General features: G+C 57.2%; 5 protein-coding genes across 5 annotated transcripts; 2 read left to right on the top strand and 3 right to left on the bottom strand.

Annotated features, from left to right (window-relative positions):
* Nucleotides 1-5005: 5005 nt before the first annotated feature.
* Nucleotides 5006-10458, top strand: CABS01_08451 (chitin synthase; the record flags this gene model as incomplete). Its single annotated transcript, XM_060541811.1, has 3 exons — nt 5006-5304; nt 5354-9034; nt 9081-10458. The coding sequence occupies 3 exons, from the start codon at nt 5006-5008 to the stop codon at nt 10456-10458; spliced, it is 5358 nt and encodes a 1785-aa protein (XP_060401968.1).
* A 313-nt stretch (nt 10459-10771) lies between these two features.
* Nucleotides 10772-12197, bottom strand: CABS01_08452 (uncharacterized protein; the record flags this gene model as incomplete). The annotated part of the gene is made up of 2 exons (XM_060541812.1): nt 10772-11924; nt 11977-12197. 2 exons carry the CDS (start codon nt 12195-12197, stop codon nt 10772-10774), a joined length of 1374 nt encoding a protein of 457 aa, XP_060401969.1.
* Nucleotides 12198-12707: 510 nt separating this feature from the next.
* CABS01_08453 (peptidase inhibitor I9) lies at nt 12708-13088 on the bottom strand (the record flags this gene model as incomplete). Its single annotated transcript, XM_060541813.1, has 4 exons — nt 12708-12798; nt 12850-12918; nt 12971-13011; nt 13074-13088. The coding sequence occupies 4 exons, from the start codon at nt 13086-13088 to the stop codon at nt 12708-12710; spliced, it is 216 nt and encodes a 71-aa protein (XP_060401970.1).
* A 1235-nt stretch (nt 13089-14323) lies between these two features.
* Nucleotides 14324-17888, top strand: CABS01_08454 (AARP2CN domain-containing protein; the record flags this gene model as incomplete). Its single annotated transcript, XM_060541814.1, has 3 exons — nt 14324-14390; nt 14446-14516; nt 14574-17888. The coding sequence occupies 3 exons, from the start codon at nt 14324-14326 to the stop codon at nt 17886-17888; spliced, it is 3453 nt and encodes a 1150-aa protein (XP_060401971.1).
* Nucleotides 17889-18250: 362 nt separating this feature from the next.
* On the bottom strand, nt 18251-21792 carry CABS01_08455 (nuclear pore protein; the record flags this gene model as incomplete). Its single annotated transcript, XM_060541815.1, has 4 exons — nt 18251-19309; nt 19369-19625; nt 20053-21623; nt 21677-21792. The coding sequence occupies 4 exons, from the start codon at nt 21790-21792 to the stop codon at nt 18251-18253; spliced, it is 3003 nt and encodes a 1000-aa protein (XP_060401972.1).
* Nucleotides 21793-21977: the final 185 nt, after the last annotated feature.

The following is a 21977-nucleotide window of genomic DNA, read 5'->3' on the forward strand; positions in this document are numbered from 1 at the left end:
GGTCAAAGGGGGTTCGATGTTCGTCGTGTAGAAGAGTCTTGAGATGTTGATTAACGGTCAAAGAGCTCAGATTAGTCGTGATAGTAGTAGGTAAACAGGGAGATTGGCCGAAACCCAAACGAAAGGAGATGTACAAATTGCCAGACTAGGAAACGAGTGTGCACGGAGAAGTGAGGAAGAGGAATCGAGGATTCGGAAACAGCAGCGACTTGGGATGGCGAGGCTGAAGGTGGGAAAAGCTCGAGGCACAAAACGAACGAAGTAGTCGCTGGTAAAGTGCTGGCAAAGGTCAAGGACGTCCCGATTTTTCGTGGTCTCTCGCCGTCGAGGGTCTCCCTCACTCTCTCTTCTCTACACAGTACACAGTATGGTAAGGGAGCGTAACCGGGGGGAGGGGGGTGGGCAACGGCAACGGGCACCAGGAAAGGGGATTGTTTTCTTTGGGTACCAAAAGTGCTGCTCTCACGCGAAGAAAGATCCGGCGGGCGACACGAACACGAGACGCACGACTCGTCCATACGAACTCTGTGCCACAGCACCACCCACACACTGTGGGCTGTTGAGAAGCCCGAAGAGTCGACATCAGCTGCCTGAAGCATTGCCTCCCGTCTGTACGGACAGCTGTGGCCTCGAGGGGTGTCGCCGGCGAAGACGAAATTGACAGACCCCTCCCCCCTGCTCGAATTTCTTCTCGATTTTTCCCCCTTCCTTTTTTCCCTGATCTCGGTTCTCATCGCGGAAGCCACATTACACTGTATCCCCCTGTACCCGTCATTTCCTCCGCGGGACTTCTATATTCCTTGCGTTCCCCTGTATTTTCAGCGGTCCTGTGCGGGGTCTCTTGAGCTTGTTCGACATGGAGCACGTTCTGTGCAATGATGCTTGTTGTGTTGCGCGAGGGCGACGATACTCGGTATGACACCAGGCTGCAAACGTGTCTATATACTGCGCAGTCAGATCATTAGGAGACGAGAATTCAGGAGACCGATCATCATCAGGGTAATAACCGCGCTCCAAGGGTTGGTCCAAAGGCTGCAAGTGGTCTCCGCATATTCTCATAAACCTTGAAGACGCGACTTGGCAGCCTGGCTGTGACAACATTGAGCGGGCTTCGGTACCAGGGGCGAGTGCCAGTGGTTCTGCTGAGAATGCAGAGCTGGCACTGGCCAGGGTCCGTCCAGCATGAAGAATGCACGCGTCTCGCATCACGATGTGTATTTCGCTTCTCTCCTAGTTCCGAGTTGATGCCAAGAGCATAATACCAGTCCTCTACTTCATCCCCAACGGGTAGCATCGAATCGTAGAAGCAGACGCGAAAAGTGTGGTCGAAACAACAGATCAAGGTCCGCTCTGCCGGAAGTCTGTTCAACAATCCCTAAACCTTGTGGTGGCTGTTAGCGGACGGATTGGTGCGGTGGCGCCCCAACATTGTGCTTCTCCGCGAATACCGGTGCCTTGGGCAGCCATCTTGAACAGTACACAGCTGCTGTGCTACGGATCCGTTGACGGGGGACCTGCTGGCACCGGGGCGCCATGAGGGATCGTCTCACACTCGACGGCGCCATGTTATTCACTGCCACTTGGACGTTGGCGCTGGCCGACGGTTTCCAGCGTGCCGCTAGACTCTCGTCCCTCCGATGGGCGTAGCAAACGGAGGGCGCGGACTGGGTGCTGCATCCATGCCAGCCGATGGGAGCGCTGCTATACTGCGTAATACAAAAAGGACAAGCAGACCAAAGACGCTGAGGCCGTTGCGTTCCAGCGGCCAGTGCCTGAAGATCGGCTTCCCTTCAGATCCTGTGATGGCTCAAGGGAGAGCCAACGGGTCGACTCCGCCCGGGCGAGATGGGTTGATCGGACCGGTGCGTGGAGAGAAATGTTGTCATCAATGATGCTGTTGACCCGGCGTCTCGAGGAATGCAGCGTGTAATTGCGTCTCATCCCTATTCTGGGACAATGTGGTTCGGGTCTCGCAGAATTCTTTGTTTACACGGCTGTGGCTGAGGGACCATCGACAGCACTTTAGAATGTAGTGCAAGCCGTTTGAGTTTGGATATCGAGCATGATGCATGATTGATGAGCAGGATTTTGCGGTTCATCCATGATGTTAGGATGGCAGGCGGCAGACGGTCCAAGCCGCGCATGTCCCTGTGGTCCGGGGCGGCAGACGTAGAGGAGGCGGGCTGATTACCTCGAATTGTCGACGTCTCAATTAGAGAAGAGAATTGTGGACGTGTGGATGGGACGGGAGGTACTTCCGAGAGGTACATGTACGTACAGTGCAAACAGTGCGGATCAATTGTGCCGCTGCGTTCCCCGGGGTGTCGGTGCTTACGGATCCGAGGGAACGTACCTGCTCATCGACGACCTCATCATCCTGTTGCAACTTACAACTTACCGACAATTGTACAGTAGTCTCAACACTCCCGGAGGCTGGACATGCAGGGCGAGACTCGATGAAGAACCAGTGAGCCGCCAGAGAAAATTCAGCAAGGAAAGAAAAGAAAAAGGGGGCACCGATGCAGATTGCAGAAGCATGGGGATCAATCCATTGGATCTGAAAGCAGCCGGCGAGTTCCCATCGGCCGCTAAAAGGTCCAAAAAAAGACCTGCAGCACATGATAATGGGGTTCATGGTTCCTTGCGGGCATAGCGTGTGTCCATAAATCAAGGTAAAGCAGAAAACCCTGTGTTTGGCGGGAACATAAAAATTGCACACTCACACGCTCCATAGAGGAAAAAACAACTATTCGGCGCTCGAGGGCACAGCCTCACGCCGAGACTCCATCATGCCAGTCATTCAAACCAACCACCAACCACTCCGCTCCATTCAGCCAGGCCAAATTCGACCCTCTCCTCTCCGCTGACCAATGGCTCAGTTTCCATGATCATGCTGTCAGCAACAGACACGAAGGTCGCGGGCCACACTCGAGTCTTGCTGCTCTCGCACCCGCCATCGCGGCTCCGCTCGAGGTGGCCCTGTCAGCGGCAATTGGCGATAACAACAAAGATGCTCTCACTGCTCAGTGCCTCAATACGAACAACACCAAAATGCACCGCCCTCCATCTATCCTCTGTGTACGAAGTAGATGCACAGCTCCATTAGTCTGCCACGAGAGTTGCTGCACCCGCCACCACATTGCAGGCAAAATCGGACGCTTACGACGTTGTGCTCAAAGCTTATGCATGATCACAACACAATTCCATCACGGTCGCCATGACCGAGTCAATAGATGCACCTGCGTGGATCCGATAGAGTATTGCCGGCACCAGCAACATCTCTCAGGGGAGCACAATACTACTACACAGCAGGCTCTACGCTGCAGCACGCCGTGATGCCATTGCTAGCATCAACTTTTGGATGAAATCCTGCTTGGCCTTGCAGACGCTTGGAAAACACCCGCTCTCGCGTCGGCATGCACTTCCTCTCTCAGCAGTGAGCAACAGTGGCATCTTATGCACCAAATGGCAAACGGTGCGATCGGATGGGTGGGCCGACTCTCGTCTCCATGGGCTCGTATTTGTTCCAAGAAAAGGACTGCCCGCGGCCAGATCTACAGTCATTGCCAGGCTAGCCGGGGCTTTCGTTGGCCACCACAGGATGCGCGACTGACGACTGTGGACTCGTGGAGACGGGCTCTTGGGGGCCTTTCCAGCTGGATCCTGATCACCGGGGGTGGTTGGCACTTGGATCCACGTCGTTTTCCTTTGGGTTCGAATCTGGTTTTGGCCGTGTTGCACCTCTGTCTCTGTTCAAGCATCGATGGAGCCAAGCCTCGTCCTGGTGTTCCATGCTTACGAGCTTCCTAGATCTCACTTGAGCATCAGCCATCAGGCCAGCTCCAGCCTCATAGTCAGCGTCCGTCGTGAAGCAGTCCTCGAGGAGCTGAAGCGTGCATAGGAACGATATTCTTACAGTGCGAAGCAGCCCTGAGCCTCCAGCCGAACGGTCTGCTCCAGGTATTCCACCGTGGTGCAAGGTACATGCGGTCGGGCTAAGTTTAGGGACCCGAGCTTGACGGCAACATCGCCAGGGTTCCCCTTCTGATGGCAAAAATTTGGCCGGGGGCCTCTGGACTGAGACTATGCGTCTTTGGTCCGTATCGCCCGCCCCAGTTCAGGGGTCAACACAAGGAAGCCCAGAGGAAAGGACAAGAGAGGGAGGAACAATACACACACACGTTCGAATCCATACTGTATTTTTGGACCTGGCCATGGAAGCTACAGAGGTGGTGTGTTGATGATCCCTCGACCCAGGTATCTATTCCTACTGTGTTCGTGAGACCGGTACTTCGGGCAGTACGAAAAGAAGCATCTTCTATCCATCATTACGAGACCCACGCTCCAGGTCTTCCGCCTTGTCTGAGCTGTGTGTCTGCCGTCTGTGCCTGTTAGCTACGTTACCTATTAGCGGACGCTCGTTTGCCAGACACTCCGGGACCTGTGTAGAGAGAAAATAGGTCATTCTCTGTCTCTGAGTGTCTCCCCCCCCCTTTCGCTCGCCACTTTCTTCTTACTCGACACTCGAATTTGAAAGTGTCCGAGAGACTATTCAGCCCTTCTTCCTCTCAAACCTCTTTCCTATACAGACGCCTCACTCGTTTTGGTGGTCTGCCTACTCGATCGCTAATTTGTTACACATCCTCTTCCTTTTAATTTTGCCTTTGCTTGTTGATCGCCATATTTGCGTTTTGCAAGAGAGGAGAAAGAAAGGGAGAGAATCCAGCTGCAGCCTCATCACACACACCACCAACCCGCGTTGCTCAGTCGACAAATCGTGCAGGAAATACGCCTCTTTTTGCTACCTACAACCTTAATCATCACACCCTTCTAGACACTCGCTTCACTGAACGACTTTCTCGACTTCCTTCTCAATTCTTACCCATTGACGACAGTCCTCATCGTCTTGTTTACCTCGAGCTAGACGACATCACCGACTTCGAATAGCGTCTCGTCCGTCGACGTGTTTGTCCGCGCCGGACATCACGAACCCAATCCCATCATCATGGCGAGCGGACGCATGTCCATGTACTCGGTGGCCTCCGAGGGCATGGGAGGTCCTCGTGCCGGCCAACAACCCTCGCAGTTTTCCACCACGACCCTCCTCAACGCCATTCACAATATTTACCTGTCATCCCAACCCTTCAAGTTGGACGCTGGCTCCAGCCTTGTCGTAAACACATGGCTCACCGCAGCACAGGCCGGACCGGACGGAAGAACAGGAGGCACCATAGATCCTGCCCTCGGTGCCAGAGCATGGGAACATGCTCGCCGCCGTGCTGAGGATGGCTGCATCATTCTTGGGTAGGCTTCAAACCCCAATCAACAGACAACAATTGCTAATGCTGCTTAGTTCCCTTCACACATCGAGCCCCTCGGTCCTCACGCCTTTCCTCTCATCTCTGCCGCTCAACATCCCGTCATCCGTCTACAGGTCACTCGAGGCCATCCAGCCTTTCTTGAGATGCTCCACCCCCTACAACCCCTCCGCTTCAAGACAGGCTGCCCTCGGCGTCACCTTGACGCTCAACTTGACCGGTAACTTCCAGGGAGCCGCCATCGCCCTGTCTCAGGGCGGCATCGATACCGCAAAGGGCCTGCTCAATATCCCCTCTGAACCGGGGTACCGCGCCTTTGACGTCTTTTACTACCTATTGACGTCGGTCTCTACGCCCGCCGAGAGGGAGTTCTTGGGCCTCAAGCCCGCCTCCAGCTATGCCCTGCTTGCGAGATCCGGCACATACGACCCGCCCTCGTACCTCCCCACGGCTGACGATGCCGCTGCTGCCGATGACTTTAGGACCGCCCTCAAGGACATTGGCATCAAGGGTTCTGCGTACCGCAACCTCATCTCTACCCTCGCCGGCCTGCTCAAGCTCGGCGACACGCTCGACTACAACCTGGACGAGGACGTGTTTGACGAAATCTGCGAGGATGTGAGCGGCCTGCTGGGCATGGATCCCGAGACCCTTGCCACGCAGTGTACAACGCAGGACCGGTCAACGCTGGTTGGCGGTCTGTACGAGGCGTTGGTCGACTGGGTCATCTCCAAGGCCAACCAGGCAATCTCCGCGCAGATGGCACGTATCAGAGACGGTACCGAGTCCATCGCAGGTGGTGCCCGCACGCCTACATCCAACGGCGACGGCGACACCGTCTGCATCACCATCTTGGATGTCCCCGACCCAACCCTGGGCAAAGCCTTGACCATGCGTGGCATCTTTGACGACACCGTGGGCATCAACTCGGAGATGATTGCTGACGGCATCGAGGCGTCTCCCGCCGGCAGTACCGTCGTGCGTGAGATGCAGACGGCAATTGCGGAAGTTGGCCACGAGCTTGGCATCATGTCTGGCGCCGCCGGCAAGGACCGCCAGCACGCGCTCGAGAAGCGTGAAGAGGTTCTCGAGAAGATTGGACACTCTGCCGATGACGACGCGTTCCTCAAGAAGCTGCTCTTCCCGGTCTCCGGCCAGGGCATCAACCTCGGAGTTGCTGGACGTCTCGAGCTCGCAACGCTTCTCAGCTCCAGCCGCGTGTGGTACCACCTCTCGATCCACCCCACCGACGACTCTCCCGCCAGCTTGGCTGCTTTGCCTTCGGTCAACTCAGCCTGGTCAGCCGGCACTGTCTCCCGCCAGCTCCGTTCCTGGAGGCTGCCCGAGTGGGCCAACAGGCGAAACAAGAACCTGGACTTCACCGCTGATTTCGACATTGACGAGTTTGTCCAGCGGTACGCTGCGTTGGGCTGCCAAGACGGCCGCGAGGGCATCGAGACGTGGATCCTCGAGCGCGGATGGACCAACGGCGAGGTCATTGTCGGTAAGGAGCGTGTGTGGACACGTGAGAGCGCTTGGTGGGAGGCGGAGAGCATGCTCGACATGAAGCCCCTCGATAACAACCTCCCCGGCATGGGCAATGTCCTGGCCGTCAACAACCTCGAATCAGGCTACTCGGCAAACGGCAGCGGCTACTTCCCAACGCCCATGCTGGACACGACACCCAACGGAAGCCGTGATCACCTCATTGCCCACCAGCGCAATGCCAGCCAGGGCAACCTCTCCCAACACACCCTCGCTCACAATGCCGCGATGCGTGCTCCTTCCGTAGCTCCTTCGGGCATGCGTCCCGCGCAGAACGGAGACTATGGTCTCGGCACCAAGGGTGACACCTACAAGGGCCAAGTCTTTTACAACAACGAGGGCGAGTTTGTCGGCCAGATGGACCCCGAAATTGCTGACGGCAAGCACGTCGAGGAGAAGACCATGGACAAGGATCGCCGCCTCTGGGTTGCCATTGTGTGGTTCTGGACCTTTTGGATCCCCTCGCCTGCGCTGCGCCTCATCGGCCGCATGAAGCGTCCCGACGTGCGCATGGCTTGGCGTGAAAAGTTCACCTTGGTCTGGTTCATCGTGCTCATCAACGCTGCTATTGTTTTCTGGATTATCGGTTTCGGCAAGCTCCTGTGTCCCAACTTTGATAAGGCCTGGGATAGCACGGAAGTTGGCACGCACCAAGGCGAGACGGATTTCTACGTCAGCTTCCGCGGTGGCGTGTACGATGTCTCCAAGTTCTGGAAGACGCAGCACTCCGACACCAACATTGAGACGACCAAGGCCAACATGATTCAATTCGCCGGATTGGACATGGACGACTACTTCCCGCCTCCCCTTACTCTGGTGTGCCCCGGTCTCGGAATCGCCTCGTCCACCGCGCTCCAGGCCAACACCACCCCCGAGTACACCATTGGTATCCACAAGTCTGGCTCTCTGGCCGATGACCGTACGAGCGCGCTCGGCGACACTGATTGGTACAGCAAGAAGCTGCTGCCGCGCATGAAGGAATTCTACAAGGGCGACCTCGTCTGGGACAAGAGCGACGTCAAGTCGGACGGTCAAGACAACAGCCACATGTGGGTGATTTACAACGGCGGCGTCTACGACTTTACAAACTACTACCACACCCAAGACGTCTTCAAACAGGTTGACACGTACAAGTTCCTCAACACCAAGATGATGAGTGCTGTCGAGAACAACCCGGGTGAAGATATCACCGACAACTGGAACACCATCATCAAGGCCGCCGCCAGCAACTCGACCGAGAACACCAGCGTCCAGAACAGTCTCAACTGCGCAAAGAATTTGTTCTACAAGGGTATTCCAGACTTCCGCTACTCCGCCAGGTGCCAGGTCAACAACTACATCATGTTGGCCATGACGATTATTCTCTGCGCCGTCATTCTCATCAAGTTCTTGGCTGCCCTGCAGTTCGGTTCCAAGCGTCGTCCCGCTCCTCAAGACAAGTTTGTTATTTGCCAAGTGCCGGCCTATACCGAAGGCGAGGACTCGCTGCGAAAGGCGCTCGACTCTTTGACGGCCCTTCAGTACGACAACAAGCGCAAGCTCATTTGCGTCATTTGCGACGGTGTCATTGTCGGTGAAGGTAACGATCGTCCTACCCCCAAGATTGTCCTGGATATTCTCGGCGTCGACCCCAAGGTTGACCCGCCCGCGCTGCCCTTCAAGTCTGTCGGCACGGGCAGCGAGCAACTCAACTACGGCAAGGTGTACTCTGGTCTGTACGAATTCGAAGGCAACGTCGTCCCCTACCTCGTCATTGTCAAGTGCGGCAAGGAATCCGAGCAGAGCAAGGCCAAGCCCGGTAACAGAGGCAAGCGTGACTCCCAGATTCTGCTGATGAGCTTCCTCAACCGCGTCCACCACCGTTCTCCCATGTCCCCGCTCGAGCTGGAAATGTTCCACCAGATCAACAACATCATCGGCGTGGACCCCGAGCTGTATGAATATCTCATGATGATTGACGCCGATACCTGTGTCCGGGAAGACTCGCTCAACAGACTGGTTTCCGCCTGTGCCAACGACGCCAAGATTGCCGGTATCTGCGGTGAGACTGGTCTGCAAAACGATGACAAGACCTGGTGGACCATGATTCAAGTCTACGAGTACTTCATCTCCCACAACCTGGCCAAGGCTTTCGAGTCTCTCTTCGGATCCGTCACATGTTTGCCTGGATGGTATGTACCCTCACTTCTCACTTGCAGGACTAAGCTAACCAGTCAGTTTCACAATGTACCGTCTGCGCACCGTCGACAAGGGCAAGCCGCTCATTATCTCGGACAACATCATTCGCGACTATGCCGTGTGTGACGTCGACACCCTCCACAAGAAGAACCTGCTGTCTCTTGGTGAGGATCGTTACCTGACGACGCTCATGACCAAGTACTTCCCGTCCATGAAGTTCAAGTTCATCCCCGACGCGTACTGCCAGACTGCCGCCCCCGAGTCGTGGAGCGTTCTGCTGTCCCAACGTCGTCGCTGGATCAACTCCACCATCCACAACCTGTTTGAACTGATGAAGCTCAAGGAGATGTGCGGTTTCTGCTGCTTCAGCATGCGCTTCATCGTCTTTATTGATCTCTTTGGTACCATTATCCTCCCGGCGACGACCTTCTACCTCGGCTACCTCATCTACCTCGTAGCCAGTAGGACCGGACAATTCCCCATGATTTCCATCATTATGCTCGCCGCGGTGTACGGTCTCCAAGCCCTCATCTTTATCCTGAAACGGCAGTGGCAGCACATCGGATGGATGATCATCTACATTCTCGCCTTCCCCATCTACAACTTTGCGCTCCCCATTTACTCCTTCTGGAACCAGGACAACTTCTCGTGGGGTAACACGCGTATCGTCATTGGAGAAAAGGGCATGAAGAAGCTCATCGCCGTGGACGACGAAGGCTTCGACCCCCGCAGCATCCCGCTCCAGCGCTGGGACGACTACGCCATGATGAACAACCTCCCCGGCCGCCGCGGCGGCTACATGGAGAAGGCCGACATGGGCTACGACGACCAGTACGAGATGGACGAGATCCGCTCCGTCTACTCGTCCGTCCGCCAGGGCTCCGTCCTCACGGGCATGAACCGCAACAACCACTACGTCCCGCCCCAGTCGCCCGCGCCCTTTGGCGGCATGGCCCGCGCCTCGGGCGCCACGAGCCCCTACCACCAGGACCAGCACATGGCCAACCGCCAGTCCATGGTCTCGCTCGGCGCCCACGACATCCACCGCGGCCAGACGCCCTACCAGGACTTCCCCAGCAGCCGCCCGAGCGTCTCCAACCTCCGCGGCCAGGCCAGCGTCTCCCCCGGTCTTGGCGTCGGCAACAACCGCTCGCAGTCGGCCCTCGGCATCAACCGCCAGCAGGCCGGCGCCGCGCAGTCGACGTCGTCCTTCGACTTCCAGCGCGGCAACATGCAAGGACCCGACGACGGCATGATCATTGACGCCATCCAGGGCGTTCTGCGCGAGGTCGACCTCGACACGGTGACAAAGAAGCAGGTCCGCGCGCTCGTCGAGCAGAGGCTGCAGACGGGACTCGTCGGCGAGAGGAGGACGTTTATGGACAGACAGATTGACAACGAGCTGGCCAACATGTAGACTGTGTACGTGTATCGGCATCTTAACGGCAAATCGTACATAACGCGGGCCAGCTTTCATCTCTGTCGTATAATGAGGGCATTTTAAAACAAAAACTGGGGGCGTTGCGAATCTAGGGGCATGTCTTGGATACAAATCTTGTTTACAATGTTTCTTTCTCTTTATTTGGGGGCATATCGTAGTTCTTTGGCACCACATTCGCGGATGGCTTCCACCGGATAATACATCTCCTAGTAGTTCAAATTAATCTTTATGAGACAATGGACCTTCATTATGAATTGTGTGAACTGGATTTATTTTCACTCCTGTCTACTCATGTTCTCCGCTCCTGAATCTTGCCAACGCCGTTGAGCCGCAGGTAGACATCGGTGCCCCAGCCGTACAAGCTCTGCACAGCAATCCCACCGCCAAAGTACTCGGCGTACGCCCGACTCAGCGGCAGACCGTACCCGAGACCCGCAATCGAGCTCCCACCAGCGCTCGCGCTAGAAATCACATTTAGGCCACCATCATCGGACCCGGGAAACTCGTCGTCATCGGAAAAGGTGGTGAAGGAGTAGGACCAGATGTTGGGTAGCACCTCGGGGGAGATGCCGCCGCCGCGGTCGCGGATGCGAATCGTCACGCCGGGGACATTATCCTCGAGCGGCTTGATGGCGTCGCTCCTGAACTCGCCGCGCGTCTCCTTGGGCACTTCAATCTTGAGGTGCTGGTTTGGTCGGGGCGGCTCCGGGGCGATGGTGACGACGATGGGCTCCTTGTTATCCCTGGCTTCCACGGTGGCTCGGAAGGCATTCTTGAGGAGTTCGGTGACGATGTATTCGAGGTGCATCGGTATAAACGCAAACGTGGTGTCGGGCTCGCCGTCGATGACGAGCTGCGGCCGTACGCCGTACCGCAGCTCGCAAATATCCGCCACGAAGCCGGCACAGGACTCAATGATGTGGGCCGGCTTGAGGGCCGTGTCGATGACGCCAATGTAGCTGGGCTGCTCCGGGCACGGGGTCGGGCTGGCCTGGGGGTCAAAGTGAGGCTGGGAGCTGTAGTGCAGGGCAATGTGCTGCTCGGCGACGAGGCGAGTGCCGATGCGGGCGCGGAGGTGCTCGTCGAGGAAGCGGGTAACCTCTTGTGGAGAGATGTAGCGGCGGCACTCGAGGAAGCCACGGGCGAGGATGGGGATTGTGTCGGTGTGGGTTGCCACGAGCTCGGCGAGGACCTCTGTGAAGCGTATCTCGTCGTCGAGGGTGCGGACAGCGCTATCACCGCCCTTTGTCCACCAGGGGAGGAGGGTGGAGAGGGAGTGAACGTAGTTGTTGTAGATGCGGCTGATGTTGGGGTTGGAGACGACAATATAGGGTAGGTTGCGGAGGGCCTGGATGCGGTGGGCGAGGCGGATCGGGAGGAGGGAGAGGGTGAAGTTGGCCGAGGATAGCAAGGACTTTTCGCTCAGAGGAGGGCGGCCGTGTCTTTCGATGTTAGTGCTTGGATTGACATTCGAAATTCAAAGAGTGTCAGTACTTGACCAGGTCGGTAAGGCTCAAGGGATGCTGCGTCTTGTTGGCGAGCTGGACAATCTCGTGGTCGTCGACGCGGGACAGGTGGTGAGAGGAGCCATGGCGGTGACTGTGACGGTGACCGTGCCGAGAGGAAGAGAGCAGACGAGTGTTTGAAGAAGTATGGAGTTGTGCGAGTATCCTCTGGGGCGTCTTGGGCCTCAATGGTCTCGCTATGGGTATCATGGCGGCATTGTCGATGTTGCAAAGAGGAGTGATACGGTCAAGGGGAAATCCGTTGGGGGAGGAGGTTTCTGGTGCAACAGGCAGTAACAGCAGCAGCAGCAGCGGAAAGAGCATGAGATCATACGCTCTGGGACCTTAGCGCGTGGTTTGTGCACTGTCCTTTTTGTGGGGTTCCCAGTGGCTACCGACGGCCCCTGGGTGAGGTGGTCCGGGCTCTCCATGAGCCCCGCGCCGGGGGTGGTGAGACACTTGGACCTCTGTCGGCGGGGGCCGATTCCAAGCGCTTGATGCTGTTACGGAAGGTACCTCGTTTGTATGGATGAGGACCTTTATGGCAAAAGAGAACATGTTTGCCTAGCTGCCCTGACGAGGCAAGTTGCTACGAGCCAAGCGTCACAAACAATAAAACTAGTAAAGGAAGTGAAGCGTAAACCATTAAGAATCTCGTGAGTCTAAGGTATGTAGTGGATCAAGTACAGCTTGCCAGCCCCTCGCTCGCGATACATCCCTCTATTGCGTCTTGACCTCCTGGTCCTTCTCGACGTGCTTGACGTGCTCGTGGCTCTCCAGAGTTGAGATCTGGTCCTCGGGGAACTCGACGCTGTAGTTGGTAAGTCATCTGTACTGCTGAGGGACACGGGGGAGAGCGTACGAGAAACCCTTGATCAGGCTGTACTCGTGGCCAATCTTTCCTCCCTGGTCGGTGGCGTGCTTCTTGGCACTGGTTTGCTGTTAGTTCTTAGATCTGTATCGTCGTGAAAGAGAAGACTTACGCCGCGACCTGGTCGGCGGAGGCATCCTCCTTGCAGGTGACCTGGGAGAGGTTAGCTTGCTGGACGGTGACGGTGGTATTCAGTGTAAAGGAGCTGTATTCACAATGTAGGTAGGCATTCTGATGGATGTGGTTGGGTTTGTATGGTGGGAGTTGTAGTTTGTGGTTGTGCAAGAGCGAGGTTGAAGTTGACAAGCTCCCAGGTTGGACATAGGCCGGCAGAGTCTCTTTATAACCAAGCCGGCAGGACTCATGCCTGCCCGGTTTGCTAAGGGATGTGCTACCTTCTAGACGGTACACACCAGTGACAGTGACGGGATGGGTGTGGGAACTCGAGGTGGGCTGCCTACTGCGTACAGCCGGGAACTAACAGTGACGCGGAAAAGGTTCGTGGGTGGCCCAGCGAGTGGAGGGAAAGGTCCATGCAACCACAGCAACTACCTATCTGCTGCCCTGGACCGCGTGGGTGTGGACGCCTGTGTGGTACGTAAAGCATTGGATGGCACCAGCATCTGCTTGCTTCCTACTGTTCAGGAATTGCTTCCCTCATGCACACGCAATACGTCATCCCACCTTTGCGCGCCTCTTGAGCCGAGATGGTCGCCTCCATCTGCCTGCCAGACAACCAACAAGTTATCCCTCAGAGGCATCTATGGCGCATAGAGCGCATCCACAACACGACCGACGTGCACAGCCGAGATAAGACGCGAAAAGACTGACCAGATCTGGCGCCTCATGCATCTCGTTTCTTCACGCATCATCCTGCCGGTGCGCGCAGAGGATTGCGGAGCCTTGGATTGTCTTGTGACTTGGCCCAGAAACCAATCAATGCGTCCCCGGCCATCTCTCACCATCTCCCACCACCGGGTCGTCATCGCCATGCCGTCATTGCTGACCTAACCCTCTGCCTCAGTTGCTCTACCTTTTCGATGTACCTCTGTTCGTAACTCAAGGTACCGGTATGCATGAGTCCTTGCCAACTTCGTGTCGTATACCACCACCTCCTCATCCAACGTGGTCCATGACATTCCACAAAACACCCGGACACAATAAAACTTTGAAGAACCGGAATCGTAAAGACATCATCGTGTAAAGACCACGCCGCAAACTGTGATCCCATATCGTGGGGTCGGCTCAACGACGATCTCCGAGGGAGGGGCACAGAGGGGTAACACGAGGAAGTGGGGGCGCATACTGTCTTATCGATAGGCAGATTAGATAAGCCAGACCCGCAACAAATTTTTGATCGATAGCAGTCGAGTCGCGAAGCGCTGCGACGAAAGAAAAAAAAACCCAAGGCCCGCCTTTCGTCGTGTAGCTGCAGGACCTCCCAACATCTTTGGGCAACGCCGTCATGGAGGACCAAGTACACAAGCCTCACCGCAAGGCGAAGGACAAGAAGGGGAAGCAAAACACTGGGGGTGAGTCTTCTGTACTTATGACCACCCGCCAATTCGAATACTGACGAGCGCGCAGAGAAGAACCCAAAGGCCTTTGCCTTTTCTAACCCCGGAAAGCTTGCCAGGTCGGCCGCGAGATCTTCAGATGTGCGGCCCTTCCTCGTGCTCACATAGCATACCAGCAACTGACTTGTACCTTTACAGATCAAAGAACGACGCTTCCATGTCCCGCAAGTCGACCGCCTCCCCGACGAGCCGCCACCGAGGCTGGTCACCATCGTGGGACCCCCCGGTGTCGGCAAGACGACCCTCCTCAAGTCCCTGATCCGACGATACGCAAAGGAGACCGTGTCCGACCCCCAAGGCCCCATCACCGTCGTCACCTCCAAGAAGCAGCGGTTGACCTTTGTCGAGTGCCCCAATGAGCTCGAGGCCATGGTCGACATGGCCAAGATCGCCGACATTGTCCTCCTCATGATTGACGGCAACTACGGATTCGAGATGGAGACGATGGAGTTCCTCAACATCCTCGCCGCCACCGGTATGCCCGGCAACGTCTTTGGCATCCTCACGCATCTTGACCTGTTCCGGAAACCCCAGGCGCTGAGGGACGCCAAGAAGCGACTCAAGAAGAGGCTATGGAGCGAGCTGTACGCCGGCGCTCACCTGTTCTACCTCTCTGGTGTCATGAACGGACGTTACCCCGACCGCGAAATCCACAACCTCTCCCGTTTCCTGTCCGTTATGAAGAACCCGCGCCCCCTAATCTGGAGAAACTCCCACCCGTACACCATCATCGACAGCTACCGAGACATTACGCATCCCACAAAGATTGAGGAGGACCCCATGTGCGACCGGTCGATCGTGTTGTCGGGATACCTGCGCGGCACCAACATGACGCAGCAGGGGCAAAGAGTTCACGTTCCGGGACTGGGCGACTTTACCGTGGCGAACCTCGAGGTCATGCCCGACCCGTGCCCGACACCCGCCATGGAACAGGCCCTCGCCAAGGTCACCGGCAAGACGACACGACGACGCCTGGATGAGAAGGAGAAGAAGCTCTACGCCCCCATGTCCGACCGCAGCGGTCTCAAGATTGACGGCGACGCCATCTGGATCACGAGGGAAAAGGGTTTCACGCTCGACAAGGACGCCGAGGACGGCGAGCGCGGCGAGGGCGAGGAGCTCATCGTGGGACTCCAGGGCGAGCGGAAGCTGCTGGGCCAGACCGAGGAGGGCGTGCAGCTCTTCCGGGGAGGCGAGCAGCTGAAGCAGGTGGCCGAGGAGGAGGACACGGGCAGAAAGACGCAGCGCCACGCACGCTTCGCAGACCGCGACGAGGAATCCGACGCCGAGATGGACGACGACGAGGGGTTCGTTAGCGGGGAAGACGAGGGCGAGTCCGATGTGGAAGAGGAGTTCAACGAGGGCAAGCTGGGCAAGATGTTCCGGAAAACCGCCGACAAGGACGCCCAAGAGGACGACATTGCCTTTGCCGACAGCGACTCGGACCTCGGCTCAATATCGGGACTCGAAGACGAAGATGAGGACTCGGAAGAGGACATGGACGACGAGGACTTTGACTCAGACGAGGAGGCGGCGGCCATGAAGTGGAAGGAGAACATGGCAGAGCGCGCAAAGAAGCTCCACGGCAAGCGACGCTCGTACCACACACCGGACCTGGCCAGGTTCATGTACGACGAGAAGCTGTCGCCCGACGAAGCGCTGCAAAAGTGGCGGGGCGAGGATCCGGAAGAAGAAGACATCGAAGCGGACGAGGACGACGACTTTTTCCAAAAGTCCAAGCAGGACAAGGAGGACAAGGTCGAGGACCGATCGATACCCGTGTACGACTACCAAGATCTGGCAGCGAAGTGGTCGCAGGCGGCGGCCGTCGAGGCTCTGCGGAAGCGCTTCACCACGGCGGGCATGCGTGACGACGACGGGGATGACGATGACGAGTTTGACGGCATCGACGATGATGAGGAGGACGAGGACGATGAAGGTGACGGTGTCTTTGAGGACCTCGAGACGGGCGAGCAGCACGGAGGGGACGCGGAGGAACCCACAGAGGAAGAAGCGTTCGACACGGAGCGCGAAAAGAACGCGAAGCGCAAGGAGGAGCTCAAGTTACGCTTCGAAGAGGAAGACCGCGAGGGTTTCATGAACGACAAAGCCAACGCCAGGCGGGAAGGCGCGGCAGGCGACCAGGAGTTCGGCGAGGACGACTGGTACGAGGCGCAAAAGGCCGTCATCCAGAAGCAGCTCGACATCAACAAGGCCGAGTTCGAGACGCTGGACGAGCGGCAGCGGGCGGCCGTCGAGGGCTACCGCGCCGGCAAGTACGCAAAGATTGTGCTCGAGGGCGTCCCGGCCGAGTTTGTCGAAAAGTTCAACCCGCGCAACCCCATCATCATCGGCGGCCTGTCCCCGACCGAGGACCGCTTCGGCTTCGTCCAGGTGCGCATTAAGAAGCACCGCTGGCACAAGAAGATTCTCAAGTCCAACGACCCCTTGATCTTCTCCCTTGGCTGGCGTCGCTTCCAGACCATGCCCATCTACAGCACCTCGGACTCGCGGACGAGGAACCGCATGCTCAAGTACACACCCGAGCACACGCACTGCTTCGCGACCGTCTACGGCCCGCTCATCGCGCCCAGCACGGGTTTCGTCTGCTTCAACTCCTTCTCGCCCGAGAACCCGGGCTTCCGCATCGCGGCGACCGGCACCGTCCTCAGCGTCGACGAGTCGACCGAGATTGTCAAGAAGCTCAAGCTCACGGGTACCGCCGACAAGATCCACAAGAACACGGCCTTCATCAAGGGCATGTTCAACACGGCGCTCGAAATCGCCAAGTTCGAGGGCGCCGCCATCAAGACCGTCTCGGGCGTCCGCGGTCAGATCAAGCGCGCCCTCTCCAAGCCCGAAGGCCACTTCCGCGCCACGTTCGAGGACAAGATCCTCTACAGCGACATCGTCTTCCTCCGCGCCTGGTACCCGATCAAGCCCCACCGTTTCTACAACCCAGTCACCAACCTCGTCGGGTGGCAGGCGATGCGTCTTACCGGCCAAGTCCGCCGCGACGAAGGCATCGACACGCCCCTCGAGAAGAACAGCCAGTACCGCAAGATCGAGCGCCAGACGCGGCACTTCAACCCCCTCAGAGTCCCGCGCGCCCTGGCCGCCGAGCTGCCCTTCAAGTCGCAAATCGTGCAGCAGCGCAAGCAGAAGAAGGAGACGTACATGCAGAAGCGCGCCGTGGTGCTCAACAAGGAGGAGAAGACGGCGCGCAACCTGCTGCAGCAGCTGTCGACGATCCGCAACGACAAGGTCGCCAAGCGCGCCGCCAAGAAGGAGGAGAAGCGCGCAGAATACCGCAAGAAGATTGCCGACTCGGACGAGAAGAAGGAGGCGCGGGAGAAGAAGGAGAGCAAGGAGTTTTGGCGCAAGAACGGGCGGAAGCGCCAGGCGGCCGACGATGGAGGCGGTGGTGGCGGACAGAAGCGCAGCAGAAAGTAAATATTCGGAACACGGAAAACGGGAGACTAAAAAGCAAGTAAGAGAGAGAGAGACAGAGTATGTGTAATCAAGGGCGCTTGGCTGTCATTTGCATTAGACGGCGCAGGCTGTGAAGCCTCTCAGTAGGGTATCTAACTTCAAAATCATTTCCTTGATACGTGCCCGTCGCTTGTGTCTAGTTGCGCCTTGTTTTCTTCGTATACCACCAAGCCTCTGATGGCTATTGGGAGGACCTCGCTTCACAGTGATTACGAGGCCGGTGACTTACGGCACGATACTCAAAGTACTCAGCCTTGGTGACATACGGTGCCGGATTCTCCAGGACTCGTCTACCTGCCAGCCCAATTAACATCATCATACGCTCAAACCGTTGCCATTCTCGTCTTCACCATGGCCAACTCGGAACTCTTGGCCCATGTGCCGCTCGGGGTCTGCCGGTAGCACACAAGCTTGCCATCATCACCAGTACTGGCCAGGATCTGTCCGTCATCGTCAAACCCGACGCGCCAGACGGGCGTGCGGTGGCTGTCGAGCTTGGCGACTTCCTTAAAGACGTGCTTCACTTGGCCCGGCTGCCCCGAAAAATGCCGTTCCGCATGCGAGCCAGACTTTGCCAGGCTTGCGCTGAGTCCCGATTGATGCTGCTGTTGCTGTTGCTTGTCGTTCGTCTGCCCTCCCGCCTTTGCCGATGCTTGCGCATAGTGATTTTCGTGCTTGGTGAGCTCCGTCGTGGCCCACGTCTTGCCGTCGTCGGCCGAGTGCGGCGTGTCGATGCGGAACACGCGCACGCAGCTGTCCTGGCACGCCGTCGCGATGGTATCGTACCCTCGGATGTTGCCCGTCGCCCACGCCACGTCGCGCACGAGGCCGCGGTGGACGCCCACCTCGACGGCAAGGTAGAACTCTCGTTGTGTCTGCGCCACGCCATACGAAGTCGCAATCACGTCCCTCGAGCGGTAGATCTTGACCGACGACATGCCTGCCACGACCAGCCCCAAGGAGTCGCTCGCCACACCCGCCCGCAGGGCGTTGTAGCACGGGTCCAGGTTCGGGTCGAAGCGGACCTTGAAGCTAATCTCCTCGCCGCGGCTCGGCTTGGGGCAGATGCTCAGCTCGTCGATTTGTGTGTATTCCGACATGTTTTCGGGCTGTTCATTCTCGTAGACCACCAAACGGCCCTCGGTGGAGAGCAGGGCGAGGTACGTGTGCCGCGTCTCTTCGTTGTGTTTCATGGAAAAGGAGCGGTAGGGGTATTTGGGAGAGCGCATTTCGTAGGCGGCTTTGCTCGTCGTCGCGCGGCTGCTGGCGCTGAATCGGCGGCCCGGTGCTGCTGACGGGTCTTCCGCCCACAGCTTGAAGCGGCCTTCTATGCCGAGGGAGGCGATGAGGTTCGGGTAGACTGTCGGGGGGAGCCATTGGAGCTGGGGCGAAGAGGCAGGGGTCAGCGATTTCGTTTTGCTTGCGGCTCCTGTATTCATACCTCGAGGATCTCACCGCCGTGGGCACCCCATGTATCGCAGTGGTGCCAGACGCCGTCCTTGTGCCGGTTGAAGACCTTGATCTTGCCGTCTACGGACCCTGTCGCGCACCGGTCGCCGTAGGCGTTGAAGGCGACGGCCTGGACGAGGTCCTGGTGTCCATGCTGGAGGTTTAGGTCGAATCCGGTCTTTTCTTCGGCAATTGCAGGTACTTCGTGAGGGTACGTCGCCATCTTGCGCCGAATTGGGTGATGGGGAGCTGGTTACAGTACTCGTACAACGAGGTCGTGGTGTTGTAGATGCGACCGAGTTGAAGGTCGAGCGAGGGAGCTCTGCCCCGCGCATTTAGCTCCGGTACGTACCGATCTGGTGACAACCTCAACTTCAGTCAATAATACAAGCAACAGAGGGGCTAAAGGCCAATTTGCAATTACAAAGGCGTCTAGAGATTGTAGAATAATGAGTATTGGCGGATTTCCAAGTTTATTAAGCCTGAGATACAGACAATTGATCTCACGACAACCCAAACCATGTCTATGATGTATCAAGACATAGTGACACAGAACAAACAGTCCAAACACATGCTCCAGGGTCTCAATCAGTCATTGAAAGTGTTGAAGAACAATGCAAATTCAAGGCTATGCTGTGTCATTTCATCTACATCAAATACCACCCATGTTAATTACCCCCTTCAACGTTGATGCGCAGCTCCTGTAGCTTCTCATAGAGCGCCGGGATGCCTTTCCCAAACGCAAGCGAATGCGGTACATCCTTGAGGGGATGGACCGGTCCGTAGCTGACATTCTCAACAGTGACCAACAAGTTGCGCACAAAGTTGCCGTCCCAGAGATTTTCTCGCTGCGGGTAGTTTCGCAGCACCCCAAGGGCTTTCCCCTGGATAACGGGATCTTGACAGGTAACGAGTATAAAGTAGAGGGGCGGTATAATCCCGATATCGAGCGTGAACGACCGAGGCATTGCCCCAGATTCGCGCTGCTTGGCAACCAGCCCTTGGTGTAGCAGGGCAGCTAACGACACGAGCTCCGCGTGCTGGGCGACAACGTCGGGCGATTGCTGCCTCTGGTGCGGCTTCTGATGCAGCGTCTGACATATCAGACGCGCGCACTTGTAGTGGAGCATGTCGAGGCAGATAGAGTGGTGCTCTTCGGTACCGCTCGCGGGGGCTTGGGGCCTTTCCATGAAGCGTTGGAAGAGACCCGTCAGGTGATTGCCCCGTTCCATGAGGATCTCGTGCTGGCGGTGCGGTACGGGGCGAGCCCAGAACTCGTCGTCGCCTTGTTGCTCCTTTGTCAGCCAGACCAGGGCAAACACGTCACGCGTGTATTGCACGATGGCTCGATGAGCATCCGCTATGGTCTCGAACTCGTCCAGCAGCGTGTCGTCGAGCTCTCTCCCCTCATACAGCTTGATGGCGATAACGGGCTTGAAGTTCTCAGCAAAGAGCGCGCACGAGATCTCCCAGGTGGCGAAGAGTCTCAGGATGTAGTCCATTGACAGGACGTCTTCCGAGGGGTCTGCGCCAGCATGAGGGGGCACAGCGTCTCGCAGCTCATTGAGCTTGCTCATGGGAAGACTCTCAATGATGCGCAGGCCATTCGAAAGATGTGTCAGCGCTGGTCGCCAGTTATTCCGCAAGGACTCGATGCAGACAAAGGACACGCAGCAGAGGAGAGTGACGGTGATCCTGTCCTTCATCGGAACGTGGGCATAGCTGGAGAGCTTGGACATGGCCGTGCCGTACTGCTGGATAGTGAAGATTTCGAGCTCGCGGGGAGGCGCCTCTCCGCCACGAGGAGGAGCTGTCTGATACATGTGATGGGCAGAGCCGAGGGCGACAATGGCGTGCTTCACGGCGTCGTCCGAGTGGCTTAGCTGGGTTGCGAATCGGCTCCAGAAACTGGTGAGATTCGTGACATGGTTGGAGAGGCCGGCCTCTGCCATGCGGCGGAAGCGGTGGAAGTAGACGCGCTCCGTGTGTGTACCGTCAATGTCGGCAACGAGGGGACGCAGCAATCGAGGGTTCTGGCTCTCAGACAAGACTCGGATGAGTAGAGCCTGGGGAACAAGAGCATCGCTGTCTCTTGGCCGAACTGGCAGGCCTTTATCGTAGCCGTCGCAAGCCCGGCCTGTTGACGTGCAACGCGAACAAGCGGGCCGCTCCTCTCCGCACTTGATACGTCTGATTCTAGGGGTCGAGTTAGTATCGGTGAGAGGCCAAGCACAAGTTGAGGTCTTACTTGCTACCACCGAGTCAGTTAAGGTTGATCACAGCGGTTCCGAGAGACTTACCAAGTCAGACAGCCGGTCCGCACTTTGGGCTTGCTTGCTCTTTTTCGCTTCGCGGTGATGATTGCCTTCTCTAGCGTAGGCGTGGCAATGCCGCTTTCCTGTGATGTAGATGCCATTCGTGACGAAGCATCCGGCAGATCTAGTAATCCCGGGCTTTGTCTGTTTAATTAGGGCTGAGATGGATTGCGTAACGGCGCGATGGGCTGATCAGTCATATCAATCATGGAGTAATATGACGAGAATCTCCTCCTCCTTGTCCATGCCCGGTTGAGTAGCATTGGCGGCGTGCTCGATGCCAAGA

Source organism: Colletotrichum abscissum (assembly GCF_030869225.1).
Source record: "Colletotrichum abscissum strain IMI 504890 chromosome Unknown Scaffold_19.1, whole genome shotgun sequence".
Lineage (NCBI taxonomy): Eukaryota > Fungi > Ascomycota > Sordariomycetes > Glomerellales > Glomerellaceae > Colletotrichum > Colletotrichum abscissum.